The 13,565-nt window shown below is 33.6% G+C and overlaps 2 protein-coding genes across 11 annotated transcripts in view; both read right to left on the bottom strand.

Annotated features, from left to right (window-relative positions):
* LOC112036471 (stromal 70 kDa heat shock-related protein, chloroplastic-like) overlaps positions 1-4,505 on the bottom strand; it is a 38,481-nt gene extending 33,976 nt beyond the window's left edge. Inside the window, 4 exon segments of the mRNA XM_065765735.1 lie at positions 3,094-3,182; positions 3,457-3,574; positions 3,922-3,993; positions 4,153-4,505. The gene's annotated coding sequence lies outside the window, so the exon portion shown is untranslated.
* A 654-nt stretch (positions 4,506-5,159) lies between these two features.
* Positions 5,160-13,034, bottom strand: LOC112036463 (putative disease resistance protein RGA4). 10 transcript variants are annotated; one of them, XM_065765722.1, is made up of 13 exons: positions 9,332-13,034; positions 8,837-8,944; positions 8,498-8,586; positions 7,992-8,313; positions 7,491-7,578; positions 7,334-7,396; positions 7,096-7,240; positions 6,596-6,659; positions 6,287-6,432; positions 5,792-6,135; positions 5,636-5,693; positions 5,451-5,548; positions 5,160-5,323 (listed from the first exon to the last, which is right to left on the bottom strand). In XM_065765722.1, exon 1 carries the CDS (start codon positions 12,858-12,860, stop codon positions 10,494-10,496), a length of 2,367 nt encoding a protein of 788 aa, XP_065621794.1. In that variant the 5' UTR covers positions 12,861-13,034; the 3' UTR covers positions 5,160-5,323; positions 5,451-5,548; positions 5,636-5,693; positions 5,792-6,135; positions 6,287-6,432; positions 6,596-6,659; positions 7,096-7,240; positions 7,334-7,396; positions 7,491-7,578; positions 7,992-8,313; positions 8,498-8,586; positions 8,837-8,944; positions 9,332-10,493. The 10 variants fall into 10 exon arrangements, with proteins under 10 accessions (XP_065621794.1, XP_065621796.1, XP_065621800.1 ...); XM_065765724.1 differs by having other exon boundaries at positions 5,792-5,871; XM_065765728.1 differs by having other exon boundaries at positions 5,809-5,871.
* Positions 13,035-13,565: the final 531 nt, after the last annotated feature.

Here is a 13,565-nt window from a genome sequence, read left to right as displayed (position 1 = left end):
CAAAAGGGCATATATGTTATTGTGTAGTTTTAACCAATGGTTTTTTTTTTTTTTTAATTTCTTAATTAAAAAAATAGATTAGATCTTAGAAAAATAGTTTTCTTTTCTCTCATGGTTTTAGATTTCGCTTCAATGAAACGTTCTTCTCAAATAGTAGTAGTGAGCATTGGATAGGTTGTGAAAGATCATGCTTCTAAGCTGAATCTAACATGTAATGCCAAAGTCTACCATCCTGATAGGTCTTTTGAGTTGTTGAATACATGGAAGGCCAGAGGGATAATTTATGAACATTTTTTTTTTGAAGTGACAGAAGAAACCTGCCTTGGATGAACCATAGGAGATTTAGTTATATCTTCATTATAGTTTTGAAATTATTTTTTACATTGATTGCTATTTTGTTTAGCACCTGGGATTTTAATAGTTTGCTACATTGTGTATCTATTTCGTTTAAAATGTGTACACATATATGCAACCTAACAAGGACTAGATATTATTGTGTATCAAAATGTAGCATTGTAATCATCAATTACTAATTAGTGTACAAAAATATGCTTATAAGCTATAAGTTCATGTCCATGTTTTATTTTATTTTTTAAAATACTAAGTATTTTAACACACACACACACATGAGGAGAGGGGAGAAAGTTTTAAAGAAACTGATAGTGATGTATATCCAAAAGAACATATTTTATAAATGTTTTATAGTGTATAGAAAGAAAGAAAAAAAAAAAAAAAAAAAAAAAAGAACATGAATACATTAATACCTAGAAAAGAGAACATGAATACATCTCTTGACCATGAACACGACGTTGTTTATAGGTCCCACGTGCTGAACACGTGCATTACTAAATGTCACACTTGTATTACGACGTCGTATATTCTTTAGTTGTTGTCCTTTTATAACATATATACATACATGTTTTTGGTCCAGGTCCCATAAAGGACTGGACTGGACCTAACAATAACTAACTATATTTAAATTTGGATATTTTATATTTATAATTAAAAAAAAAAAAAAAACCCAAAAACCCTCTCATCTCGCATGATCTCACTCTCATTCCCTGTCTCACTTGTTTTTGTGGTGTTGCTATACATGAAAGACTAGGGGCTAGCTATGCGTAGGTAGCTGCTTCCTCCATGACTCTCTCCTCGCTTAATTGCTTAAAAATGTTAAGAGTTTCAATTGAACAATTAGATGCAATATATAATAGAAACATTAATCTTTCTTACTTGTATAAAATTCTAGACATGAAAATAATATGAACGTAGATAATTTAAAGTCTTGACTAATATATAATTTTTGGCAAAAAAAGAAATTTCTTTAAGGTCTTGAAATATAATCTATATTTTATTCCTTTCGCTTAAAATTTAAAAGGTTCTATTCTAGTTCTTGAAAATTTATAATGCCCATCTATCTATTTTTGTTATGTTTTTTGTTTATGTGTAACAGAATGCATATTTTAGGGATCAAAATAGAATCAAGACTATTTTAGGAATGAATGAAAGTTTATCTTTGAAATATGCTTTCGATTTTTTTTTTTTTGTCCTTTCATTAAAAAAAAAAAAAAAAACTTAATAAGATTGAAGGAAAATACCAATTGAAGAACATTTGAATTTTTTATGGAAGAATGAGAATGAAGATAAAACTTGATTATATTTTAACCCATAATGAATTATCTCCAACGTTCTTTCTATTCTAATGCTTGAGATATAGCATAAACAACAATGGAGACCAGCAAATGACAACCCCCCGGTACCATTGGTTTCACAGGCTTCTCCTTACATAGAAATCTTGAGCTCATAAAAACTGATAAGGTGACAAGCGCATAAGCAATATTGGCAAAAGACTTGAAATTTGCTTTGCTTGTGCCATAGAAGAGACTAAAGCTCCTGCCTATGCCATTAAAAACTACCATTCTCTAAATCACACTTGAAAATATACACATCATACTTTCCAAAATTACAAATCAACATAGCCAATACAAACTAACATAAAAATTACACAAATATGCAAGTATGCACGGTTAGAATTGAAGTTCTAAGAGTAGCTCACTATTTGTGAAATCTGCATTGATCATATCATCACCGTTAACTTTTTTCCAATTGATCCCGAGTGTTATAGCAGAAGCAACCCAACACCGAGTTGGCTAGGTTGACTATAGATTGACTGTTGCAGGAAAGAGTATCCAGATGGCACTCCTGCATAAGTTTTATTTATAAAAATATTATGACTTTAGAAAGATTTAACAAATAATTATTATGAGGAAAAAAAAGAATAAAAGAAAAATAGACAACCACACAAGGGGGGGGTTGGAAGGGAATTTGCAGCCACTGCCAATGGCTATGGTTCTAGACCAATATAAGAAAGCAGCATATTCCACAAATGGTGTAAATTTTTCTTTATATATATATATTAGTTATTTATCAAATAGATAAATTAGTTATAGTTAGCTAAGATAGTTTGGGTTTCAAGCTTATTCAAACTCGTTCTAATAATATCTATAGCCACAACATTTTCAACCACCAGATTCTAATTCATGCCTTCTGTGAAGAACTAAAACTTGCTATATCTAGTTTGAATAAAAACCAAATTCTCTTCAAAACAACAGTTTTTGCAAATACATACCTCATCACTTTGTGTGATGGTGCTAGCACCGGTTTTGGTGTCTAAGCAAAAGCTTCCAAGGGATTTGTTGTCCCTCATGAACTCTCTCTCACCCCTTTTTCAGAGAGATAAATACCACTCTCTCACCCTGATAGACATTAATCTCTTCACTGGTCTGTCCATCTTCTGCGGTGGAGAACAACTCTGACTTGGAAGTTGGTGAAGTTGTCTTCCTTGGGATAATCTGTCATTACACCACCCAAAGTTTCAAGTCTTTCTACAGTGAGACATCCAAGGGCACAATGTCAATAACTTCTCCAGCTAAAAAACACCAGTCTGGATATAAAAGAGACAAAAATAAGTATTGATGCCTCAACAGTTAGTGCAAGTTCCAATAAGTATTAAAATAGACAATATCAGAAATAGAGAGCTCTACTTGTTTTTTTTATGTGAAGAAAAAATAGAATGATCCCAAAATGAGAAATCACCTTAGCTGTTGACTTGTTGCACTTGTTCATATGGTTCTGAATATGCCTCAATATATACACATCCTTTCATTTTGTGTTTCCAATTCAATCTACATCCAATTCAAAAGTGATAAGAGTCAAAAACATTACAATTTGAGTTACTAAAAAGGATTAAGATTGTTAATTAACATTTTTGTGGTGTATATATATATATATATATGAAAACATTATGATTTGAGCAGAGTAAGGCCAACCCTCCCCTTTTTGTTGTTGACTTTGGAATATTTATTAGACTTTTTTGTTCGATTTGGCAGCAAATTGATTAACTCAAGCACCATAGTGTTGATAAGCACAAATTGGAAATCACAATGCAAGTAGAATTACCTCATCAATATCTTTGAAGTAAAGCTTTGTATCTCTTAAGGAAGTTTCAACTGGTGCTCAAAGCCTATGAGAAAGTTAATTGCAGTTGTAATCCAGTGAACTTAAGCAGGCAAGTAGACTACCAGATGACAGAAAAAGAGAGTTCAAAATCAAAAGAAAGAAAACTGAAGTGGTGGAGATAAAACAAATACAGTGATATTACAAAAAAAGAACTATGCATTTGATGTGAGAATTCAATTGGTTAACTCTATATTTTCATTTTATTGATCCTATCTTTGTATCCAAATAGCGTGCTTAAAGTAAAATCCATCACAGCCCTTCTGCATGTCCAAACTAAGTTATCATTGTACAATGAACAAAAATCAGACATAATGTAAGAACCGAAAAACAACACTGGATATTGTTGTCTGTTGATAAAAAAAGGCAGTAATAATAAGGTGTTAAAGCTAACAAAATAACAAATACCTGAATATAAAACAGCTTCCTAGAGGGCAGTTGTCAATAATGATCATTCACCAGAATGTTATTGATATTACTCTGTTTATTCAAAATCAAGAACCCAAACAAAGAAGTGTCATTTTGTAGTTTATATAAAGGCAGAAATCATTAGAATGAACAATCAAATGTGAATCATATCTAGAATGAAATTTGTACGCAAAGGGAAAAAAAGAATGAAACACAAAACAAGATAATCACCTAAGCCATGGACTCGTTGTACTTGTTCCTAAGGTTCTGAACCAATTCAAATTCACATCAACATTGACAACCACAGTTACATAATTTCTTGATTCAGGAGAGCCATTGCATCTTTAATGTCTTGGGTAGAACCACCAAAGATGGCATCCATGACTTCATTCACTTTAGCCTCTACATTCTCCTTGTCTAGCTAGGAACATTGTCTTCCAGCTCTTTTAGTTTCTTCTAGTTTGGTACAAAACTGAGTCAGCTTGATTCTTTGTGTCTATGGCATCCCTCTTTTCCTTGGTCTTCCTTTTGCAAAATTTCAAGTCCTTCTATGGTGAGACATCCAAGAGCACAATGTCATTAACTTCTCCAACAAAAAAAACACCAGTATGGAAATAAAAGTAACAAAAAAATAATAATTCAAGAACCCAAACAAAGAAGTGTCATTTTGTAGTTTATATAAAGGCAGAAATCATTAGAATGAACAATCAAATGTGAATCATATCTAGAATGAAATTTGTACGCAAAGGGAAAAAAAGAATGAAACACAAAACAAGATAATCACCTAAGCCATGGACTCGTTGTACTTGTTCCTAAGGTTCTGAACCAATTCAAATTCACATCAACATTGACAACCACAGTTACATAATTTCTTGATTCAGGAGAGCCATTGCATCTTTAATGTCTTGGGTAGAACCACCAAAGATGGCATCCATGACTTCATTCACTTTAGCCTCTACATTCTCCTTGTCTAGCTAGGAACATTGTCTTCCAGCTCTTTTAGTTTCTTCTAGTTTGGTACAAAACTGAGTCAGCTTGATTCTTTGTGTCTATGGCATCCCTCTTTTCCTTGGTCTTCCTTTTGCAAAATTTCAAGTCCTTCTATGGTGAGACATCCAAGAGCACAATGTCATTAACTTCTCCAACAAAAAAAACACCAGTATGGAAATAAAAGTAACAAAAAAATAATAACTTGAATTACATAATAACAAGAAAAGGACAAACCTGAACTACAGCCTCAAGAACAGAAACTTCTTCCATATTTTTCAGCTCCTAAACAGCTGGGATACAAGTTGAATTACATCCATATCTTTGAAGGAAAGCTTTGCATCTCTCATGGAAGTTTCAACTAGCACTCAGAGCCTATGAGTTGTAATCCAGTGAACTTAAGCAGGCAATTAGACTACCAGATGAGAGAAAAAGAGAGTTCAAAATCAAAAGAAAGAAAACTGAAGTGATGGAGATAAAAAAATAATAATAATACAATCATATTACATATGACTAATAATTTCAATTGTCGAAAGGCATACCTGTCTAACAAATCTGAACACAGTTCTTCAAATTTGACACTAGTCAGTGTGGTGTCAATGTGTTTTGGGCCATCCGAATGGTGATAATGAAAGGTAAACTGGAAAAGCAAATGCTTTTTCTCTGTGATTATGGCAAAGAGAGAGAGATCAACTTAAAGAAAGAAGGCATAGAAACAGCCACATACCTAATATTATTGGTCTGAGTCAGAGATGACAGCTCCATCTTCGCTTTCTCAGCAGTCTCTATGTAAGGGTGTAAGGGTGTAAGTTAGTAACAGCTAACAATAAATCAGAAAACAAAGAATATAAGCTAAAGATCTACTAATTTCTCTTGTTTCAACCTTGTCGAAATCATCACCTCCTAGATGAGTGTCAGCCAAAGTAGGACGTACCTCAAATACTCCGTCTCCAGCCTCAAGAACTGCTTAGGAAAAGCATAACAGAAGCATATAAGGTTCATTACCTATTCTTTATATATTTACACGTCACAACTCAGGATTCTTCAAATTTGATTATGATCAAACATAATATTTGATTATAGACAAGTTTAACTGGTACCTTAGCTACATCAGCTTCTCAAATCCTGAAACTATCCAAGCAATACATCCCATCATTAGGTTTCACAAAAATTTCTTCAGATTATCTGATTCTTCTTGATAATTGGCATATTCTAGATGTTTAATCCCTATAAAATATTTCTCAAGATAATTCTTATAATTAAGTTCATATGGATGCTTTAAAGTACAGTTATGTATATAGGTAAAAGGGTTCCAATTTGAAAAGCATTAAAAAAAAAAAAATTCATCACAAGCTTGTTTTGTTATTGAAACAATTACACTAAGATAAATGTTTGCAATCGGCATAGGTTTCACAGAGGGTGGCTGAAAAGTCTAAGAACCAGTCACCCTGAAATTGAACTTTAATTGAAGATAGGCAGTAATCTTGTTGCTAACACCAAGGTACAGTCTTCATCTGATTCAACCTATCAAAAATAAGTTTGAGAATTAACTTAAGGAAAAGGAAAAGATAGGAAAATAATACTATTTCTACTATCTTGCAATCAAATTTCCAAAAATTCAAAACAAGTGAACCCTGTAACCTAATCTATGTAATAAGATATATAAAGATAGGAGTGCGATATGCACCTATTTATCTTCTTGTAGTTGTTGTAAATTCACTAAAAATTGTCTGTTTCCAAATTCAAAGTTCCTACATACAAAATTCAATAACTGATAAATTCACTAAACCTGAAACAAAAAGGATGAATGAAGAGAGTCAGTATTTGGTAAATTCAAAGCAAACTTAGAAAGGAGATGCACGAATGTAAGAAAGTAGTGGCGTTAAATCCCTCTGATCAACTGACCAGATCTCAAGATTTTTTTTCTCAATAATATTGGCGTTATGAAGCATATACCTAAGTGAAAAGCTTTTTTTTTTTCCCTTCCCAGTTCCTAGATAACAATTTACTGAGATAAAAGTAAATAAAAATTTATAGTTGCATTGTAGAGAACATGATTTTTATTACTCATTTTATGATTCATATGGTTACAGAGTGAAGTGAGTTACAGAAACTAAAGCTACAAACTGAGAATCGTGGCCCACTTGTTTTAATTAAGAAATAAATATAGTGAGTTGAAATAATTACCTGTTTAGGTTGAAAATTTTCAATAGCTTCATTAAAGAGTTGTCAAATATCCAAGGAATTAGCTGCGAGCATAATCAAGCCATTCTTGAAAAGGAACAACTCTTCTGTTAACACCTAGTTGTGATCTTTATCCATGCCAAACTACCTGAAATAAGTTTCAGAACATACGAAAATAAGCATACAAATGAAAGAAAAAAAAAAAAAAGGATTTTTCAACAACTTTTCATTAGAGGCTTACATAATTGGAGTATCGACTCACTTTGGAGATCACAAACTCTGGTCTGTTTTTATATTCCATACACTGCACAAAAATTATACTTCTAATTGATGGAAAACAAGAGGAATTTGGATAATTTATCAACAAAGAAAACTTAATTTAGAGGAGATGAATGGACCTGTAGTAATATTGGACGAGAACATCCTTCTTAAATACATTCAATTAAGGATTCGAGCAGTCTTGGACCATTTCCCACCAATTTCTGCCTGGAATCATTCCAAAAAAGTGAGGAAAAAAACATAAAACAAAGTTTCTAATATTATGTTTCATGTCAATTTGGTTTACAAAAAAAGGACTACACATTCGATGTGAGAATTCAATTGATTTTTTTTCTCCTCTTTCAAATGACAAACTATTTTATGTATAACTCTATATTTTTATTTTATTGATCCTAACTTTTTATCCAAATATTGTGCATAAAGTAAAATCTATCACAGCACTTCTGCATGTCTAAACTCAAAATCAGAAGCCATGCATTAATCCAAACTAAGTTCTCATTATACAGTGAACAAAAACCAGCAATTATGTAAGAACCCAAAAAACCATATCTGGATATTTTGTTTGTTGATATAAATAGGTAGTAATAATAAAGAGTTGAAGCAAACAAAATAATATATACCTGAATATAAAATCGCTTCCTAGATGGTGGTTGTCAAATAATGATCTCTCACTAGATGTTATGAAAATATCAACAAGTGCCAGACTTCAATCTATTTAGTGTGATGTATGGAATTTATGACAAGGGTGGAAGTCAGTTGATTTTTCCAAAGAACTGGAAGCAAAGCACTATGCAAGGGCGGGGGACAGGAAAAGGAATGGCTCCGAGGAAAGAAATTGGGGTTCCCAATGCTTCCCCTGACCATCAAACAACAAGAGAGTGTAGCTTTTCTGAAGAAGTTAAGGGATTGAAATTGAGTACTGCCTTCCCGAGTGTACTTCCCCTAAAGAACGCAACAGAAAAAGTGTCATTTTATAATTTATATAAAGATAAAAATCAATAGAATGAACAAACAAATGTGGATTTATGCATCTTCCCTCTTGGGTTCCCTCTTAGTATGAGATTCATATCTAGAATGAAAATTTTACGTGAGGGAAAAAAGAATGAACCCAAAACAAGATAATCACCTTAGCTGTTGACTTGTTGCACTTTTTCATATGGTTCTTAATATGCCCAGATACATACACCTCCTTTCATTCTGTGTTTCCAAATTATTCTACATCCAATTTCAAAAGTGAGAAGAGTCAAAAACATTACAATTTTTTGATAAGTAAAAAAAAAAATTGAGCAGTGTAAGGCCAAACCTCCCCTGCTCATTTTTTCCAATTGTTAGACATTTTTTGATTTATTTGAAAGCAAATTGATTAACTCAAGCACCATTGTTTTGATAAACACAAATTGGAAATCCCAATGCTGTTCCAAAAAATTCAATAATCATTAGATTATAAATGAATCTAACTGAATACCTTAGCTGCATCAACTTCCCAAATCTTGAAAGTATCCAAGTGATTTATCCCATGACCATATTGCCCTAGAAACTTATTCAAATTCTTCAGATAATTATCCCCATGAAGCTGTTAACAGAATACAAAGCATGTACTTTAAAACAATAATATTAATAGTTATGATAATAACGCTTTAAAGTAGAAATCCGAAGCAATACACCGTTTAGTTGCTGCAAGATCAATAAAATTTAACAAGAAAACCTCTGATTTTTGATTACCAGAAAACCTAAACAAAATACCAAAATAAATAAATAAAAGTCTCTGATTTTTTATTACCAGAAAACCTAAACAAAATACCAATTCAATTATAACAGGGCTGAATATATATAATATTGTTTCTATAAAGAATAGAATTCGAAAAAGTGACAAATTCTAATTAAATATATGGAAATCAACGTAACATAGAGAATATAATTGTAAAAAGCTCAGTTTCTTTTGAAAGCATAGAATGCGTACCAAGTGAAAAAGGGGAGTGGCAGTTGCAGATGACGAAGTAGAGCCGTTTGCTGCTGTGGTCTCACCACCAATTCCATTTGATTTCCAAATTAGGGAAATCCTTATCGATTTTATTTTTGTATTTTTCCTCTAACTGAGGACACCACACAATTCTCAGTTCTTGTAAAGACTTGAGACAGCCATCATCAGGTAGTGTTGTGAGATTGGGACAAGACCGAATTTCCAGTTCTTGTAAAGACTTGAGAAAACCATTATCAGGTAGTGTTGTGAGATTGGGACAGTCTCGAATATACAGCCGCCGTAAAGAAGTGAGACAACTAATCTCAAGAAGTGATGTCAGATTAGGCAAAGTCATTAAATTGGGACAGTTTGAAATGGCGAGGGATTTTAGGGTGGAAATACATTGAAGACCCACAGGGAGAGACTTCAGTTTCGGAATGCCTTTGAGACTTAAAGAACTAAGGCAAATGAGGCATCGCCATTCCATGCCATCATCATGCATGTCTCTTAATGGATCGAACTCCTCGCAATTGCCAATTGTTAGCTCACAGAGGGAGGTGAGATTGCGCACCGCTTTAGACAAAGAGGTTAGTTTAGGGCAATTCTTAATTATTAGTTTCTTGAGAGAATATAGTGCCCACTGAGCCGGAAGAGACACTATATCTTCTATAGAATCCAAAGTCATATCATTTAATTTGGAGAGAGGAGAAGAAGAGGATAATGAAGAGGAGGAAGAGGGAACTAAAAAACTCATTGAGATTGTCTCTTGCAAAGGCTTCGAACTGGCATTCTTTAAATATAGCTCTTCTTCGAGATTGGGAAACAGGGGCATGGAAGTCATTTTAGGGCAATTAATAATCCACAAATAAGAAAGAAGAGGAAATAAAGGCAGTGAGTTGTGAGACTGATCTTGTTGATGATCTGGTGTTGACGCAGATGTTGTTGCAACTAAATCCCTCCCTGTTCTCCCCCACCATCCCTTCAAATTAGGACATTCTTCTATTGTGAGTGACTTTAAAGATTGGAAGAACGGTGTTGATAATGTTGTGGATGAAGCAGGAACCTCTTTACTCATATCATTATCGGATATGTACTCCAAATCATTCATCCTGTCAAGATATAGAGATTTTAAAGAGGGGAGATGAGACAATGGTGGCAGATATCAGCATCTCTTACAATTCTCTATCCTTAAATCAACAAGATTTGTGAGAGAAGAGGCCCAACTTGAAAATTTCACACCCTTGTAATGATACACTTCCAAATATTTGAGATTTTGGTGTGGCTGGAGGTCTTCTAATAACTTCTCATCTTCATTATTATCTACTTGATCTTGATGATACCATTTTAATATCAATTTTTCAAGATGTTGCTTCTCCCTTAAATTCACAACAATGGATTCTGAGTTAGCTTCTTCCAACCGTTCTAAATGTGAGATCTCTAATGTTCCTCGCAAGTTGTTTAACTCCTTTAATTCGCCTAATCCACCAGTGTGGGAGGAGGTGCTCACAATGAATAATTGTAATGTTTGAAGTGAAGTCATTTGCCCTAATCCACAAGGCATATGACTCAAATGATCACAACCAGAATTATAAAGATGTTTGAGGCTAACCAATTCTCTAAACTTTTTGGGTAATTCTTTAAGAAATCGACAACCATTGAGTTTTAGTGTTTGCAAATTCAATAGTGTAGTAATTGAATCAGGGAGGGTTTCAATATCATTAAAAGAAAGATCAAGGTACTTTAGATGTATTAACTTCCCTATAGAATTTGGCACTCTTCTTATTCTCAATCCATGTAAATCTAACGTACGCAAGCTCCTGAAACTCAATGTAAGTGTATTCAACATTGACTCCTCCAAGGCACCGGAGTACATCTCCCTAAATATTAGAAGAAATGTACGTAACTTGACCGCTTTAACCAACAAGCTTAAAGTTTCCCTAAAAGATGAGTCAATATAAGATGGACATGATACATGATGATTTTTTTCATTAATATTTTTGCCATCAAAACTAACAAGCCTGCACTCCTCGCCTGCAACAGCTTCCGCAAGATCATGAATTAAATCATGCATCTTGTATTTTGGGTCTCCATATACATTTATTTCCTCAAAGAAAGACCTCCAAAGTAAATCCTTGAAATACTCATCACCAATATCCTCTAATTGTTGGTTTTTGTTTGATAATTGGACAAGCCCTTGTGCTATCCATAGTTGTATTATTGTTTCCTTATCCATCTCATAATCTTTAGGAAACAAAGAGCAATAAGTGAAACAACTCTTTAAATGTGATGGGAGATGATCATAACTCAACTTTAAAATTGGTAAAATTTCATTCCCCTGAGTTACATTTGCTTCTATATTATTCTTCACGAATGACCATTCAGACTCTTTTTCCTTGAAGTATAACACATTTCCTATGGACTTTACAGCAAGTGGAACCCCTTGACACATGTTTACAATCTCCCTTCCAATTTTCACTAGTTTAGGATTGTTGGCCTCTTGCCCTTTTTTAAATGCCACTTGCCTAAATAAAACCCAAGATTGTTCTTCGGACAAACCTTTGAGAAAATATGGTGAAACTGTGTGTGTAATCTCTGCAACCAATCTAAGACGACTAGTTATTATAATCTTACTGCCTTTGGAACCACCCATTAAAAGACATTTCAATTCACGCCAATTTTCAGGATCTTCAGTCCATATATCATCTAATACAAGTAAGTATTTTTGTTTATCAATTTTTTCACGAAGTTGACATTGCAACTGATCTATTACAAGGTTTCCAACTGGTGCATTACCAGAAGTAGATGCTATTATTTTTTCAATAATTATTTTTAAATCAAAGACATCAGAGACGCATGCCCACATTTTTAACTCAAAGTATTTTTGAACTTTCTCATCATTGTACACATATTGAGCAAGTGTAGTCTTCCCTAAGCCCCCAATCCCCACAATGGGAATGACCGAAACATTCTCTTCTACATTAGAGTCAAATAACAGGTCTATGATATTCTTTTTGTCCTCATCCCTTCCAATAACATCTTCTCCAGGAACAAAAGAGTGAGTCTCCCTCTTCCTACTCACATCATTTGTCTCTACATGGAATTCTTTCAGGTGAAAGTTTTTCCTGTTTTCTGCTATCGCATTTAGTTTTTGCCTCATTGCCTTTATTTTACGACTCATCTTATAACGAAAAGCAAGTGGGTTTGAACATGAAAAGCAAGTGCGTACCTCTTTTGCAACTTTATTCTTACTCACCATGCTTCGCCTTGTAGCTTCAGTTGAGAACTCACTCAACAGGTCATCTGCGTCATAAACTGCATCGTTGAGCTTTTCGAGCCAGTGCTTGACTTGATGGTTATGACTTTGCTGCTCCGCTGCATCCTGAAGTACAGCTTGGATTGTGGAAACAGTGTCCTTGAGTTTTTCAAGCTCACCTTCGACACCCCAGAGTGATCCAATCTCTTGGAAAGTCTGAGAGCTCAGATTTTCAATCATTTTCTGTGCAAGACCAAAGAGGATTGCTTCGGCCATTTCTTCTTAGTGGCTGAAAGGAATGCTGAGAGAGAGAGAGAGAGAGGAAAGCTAAGAGAGGATTGGCTTGAAGTGATGAAGTGTGAGTGAAAGTAATGTTGCTGTGAAAGAGGACTGAGTTAATGAAGACGAATATCTTTAGTTTTCTTTTTCATTTTCTTGGTACAATAATGCAAAGAAAAGGCAACCAATACTATCAAGAGCACATGTTGGGCCCCTTCTGCACCGAAAGAAAATGAGTGGGACAGAGGCTTAGTTGGAAATTTTGCCACTAGCTGGGAAATTTTTGTCGCAGTCCTATCATCATTCTAATGGAAGACCATGTCCAAAAGTTGGGCCCCCTGAGAACTGCACCAAACTCATGGTTTTGTAATTTTAGCTAACTAGTTTTTGTTTTTTTTAAAAATAAAAATTATATTTTAGAAAAAAGTTTTCTTTTCTTTTAATGGCTTGAAATTTTGATTTAATGGACATTGGACAGGTTGTCCAAGATCAATAGAAGTAATAATTAAGAGATTGAGAGGAAAAATCCAAAAAAAAAAAAAAAAAAAAGAGATTGAGAGGTATTGCACCTAGTGAAATTCCTCCCAAGTCTCTTAAAATAAAATTTTATCTCTTTAACTTTTCACCTTTCACTTTCTTACTTTTTTTTTTTTTTTATTCAACTATTGAGATTGAATTTTTTTTTTTTCAACTCTCAATTTT

Source organism: Quercus suber, unplaced genomic scaffold (assembly GCF_002906115.3).
Source record: "Quercus suber isolate HL8 unplaced genomic scaffold, Cork oak 2.0 scaffold_649, whole genome shotgun sequence".
Taxonomy (NCBI): Eukaryota; Viridiplantae; Streptophyta; class Magnoliopsida; order Fagales; family Fagaceae; genus Quercus; species Quercus suber.
Note: the sequence above shows the minus strand (reverse complement) of the source record. Positions and strands in the feature narration are given on the sequence as shown.

Excerpts from the sequence above, each read along its gene's own strand:
- LOC112036463 (XM_065765722.1), bottom strand. The coding sequence starts at position 12,860 with ATGGCCGAAGCAATCCTCTTTGGTCTTGCACAGAAAATGATTGAAAAT.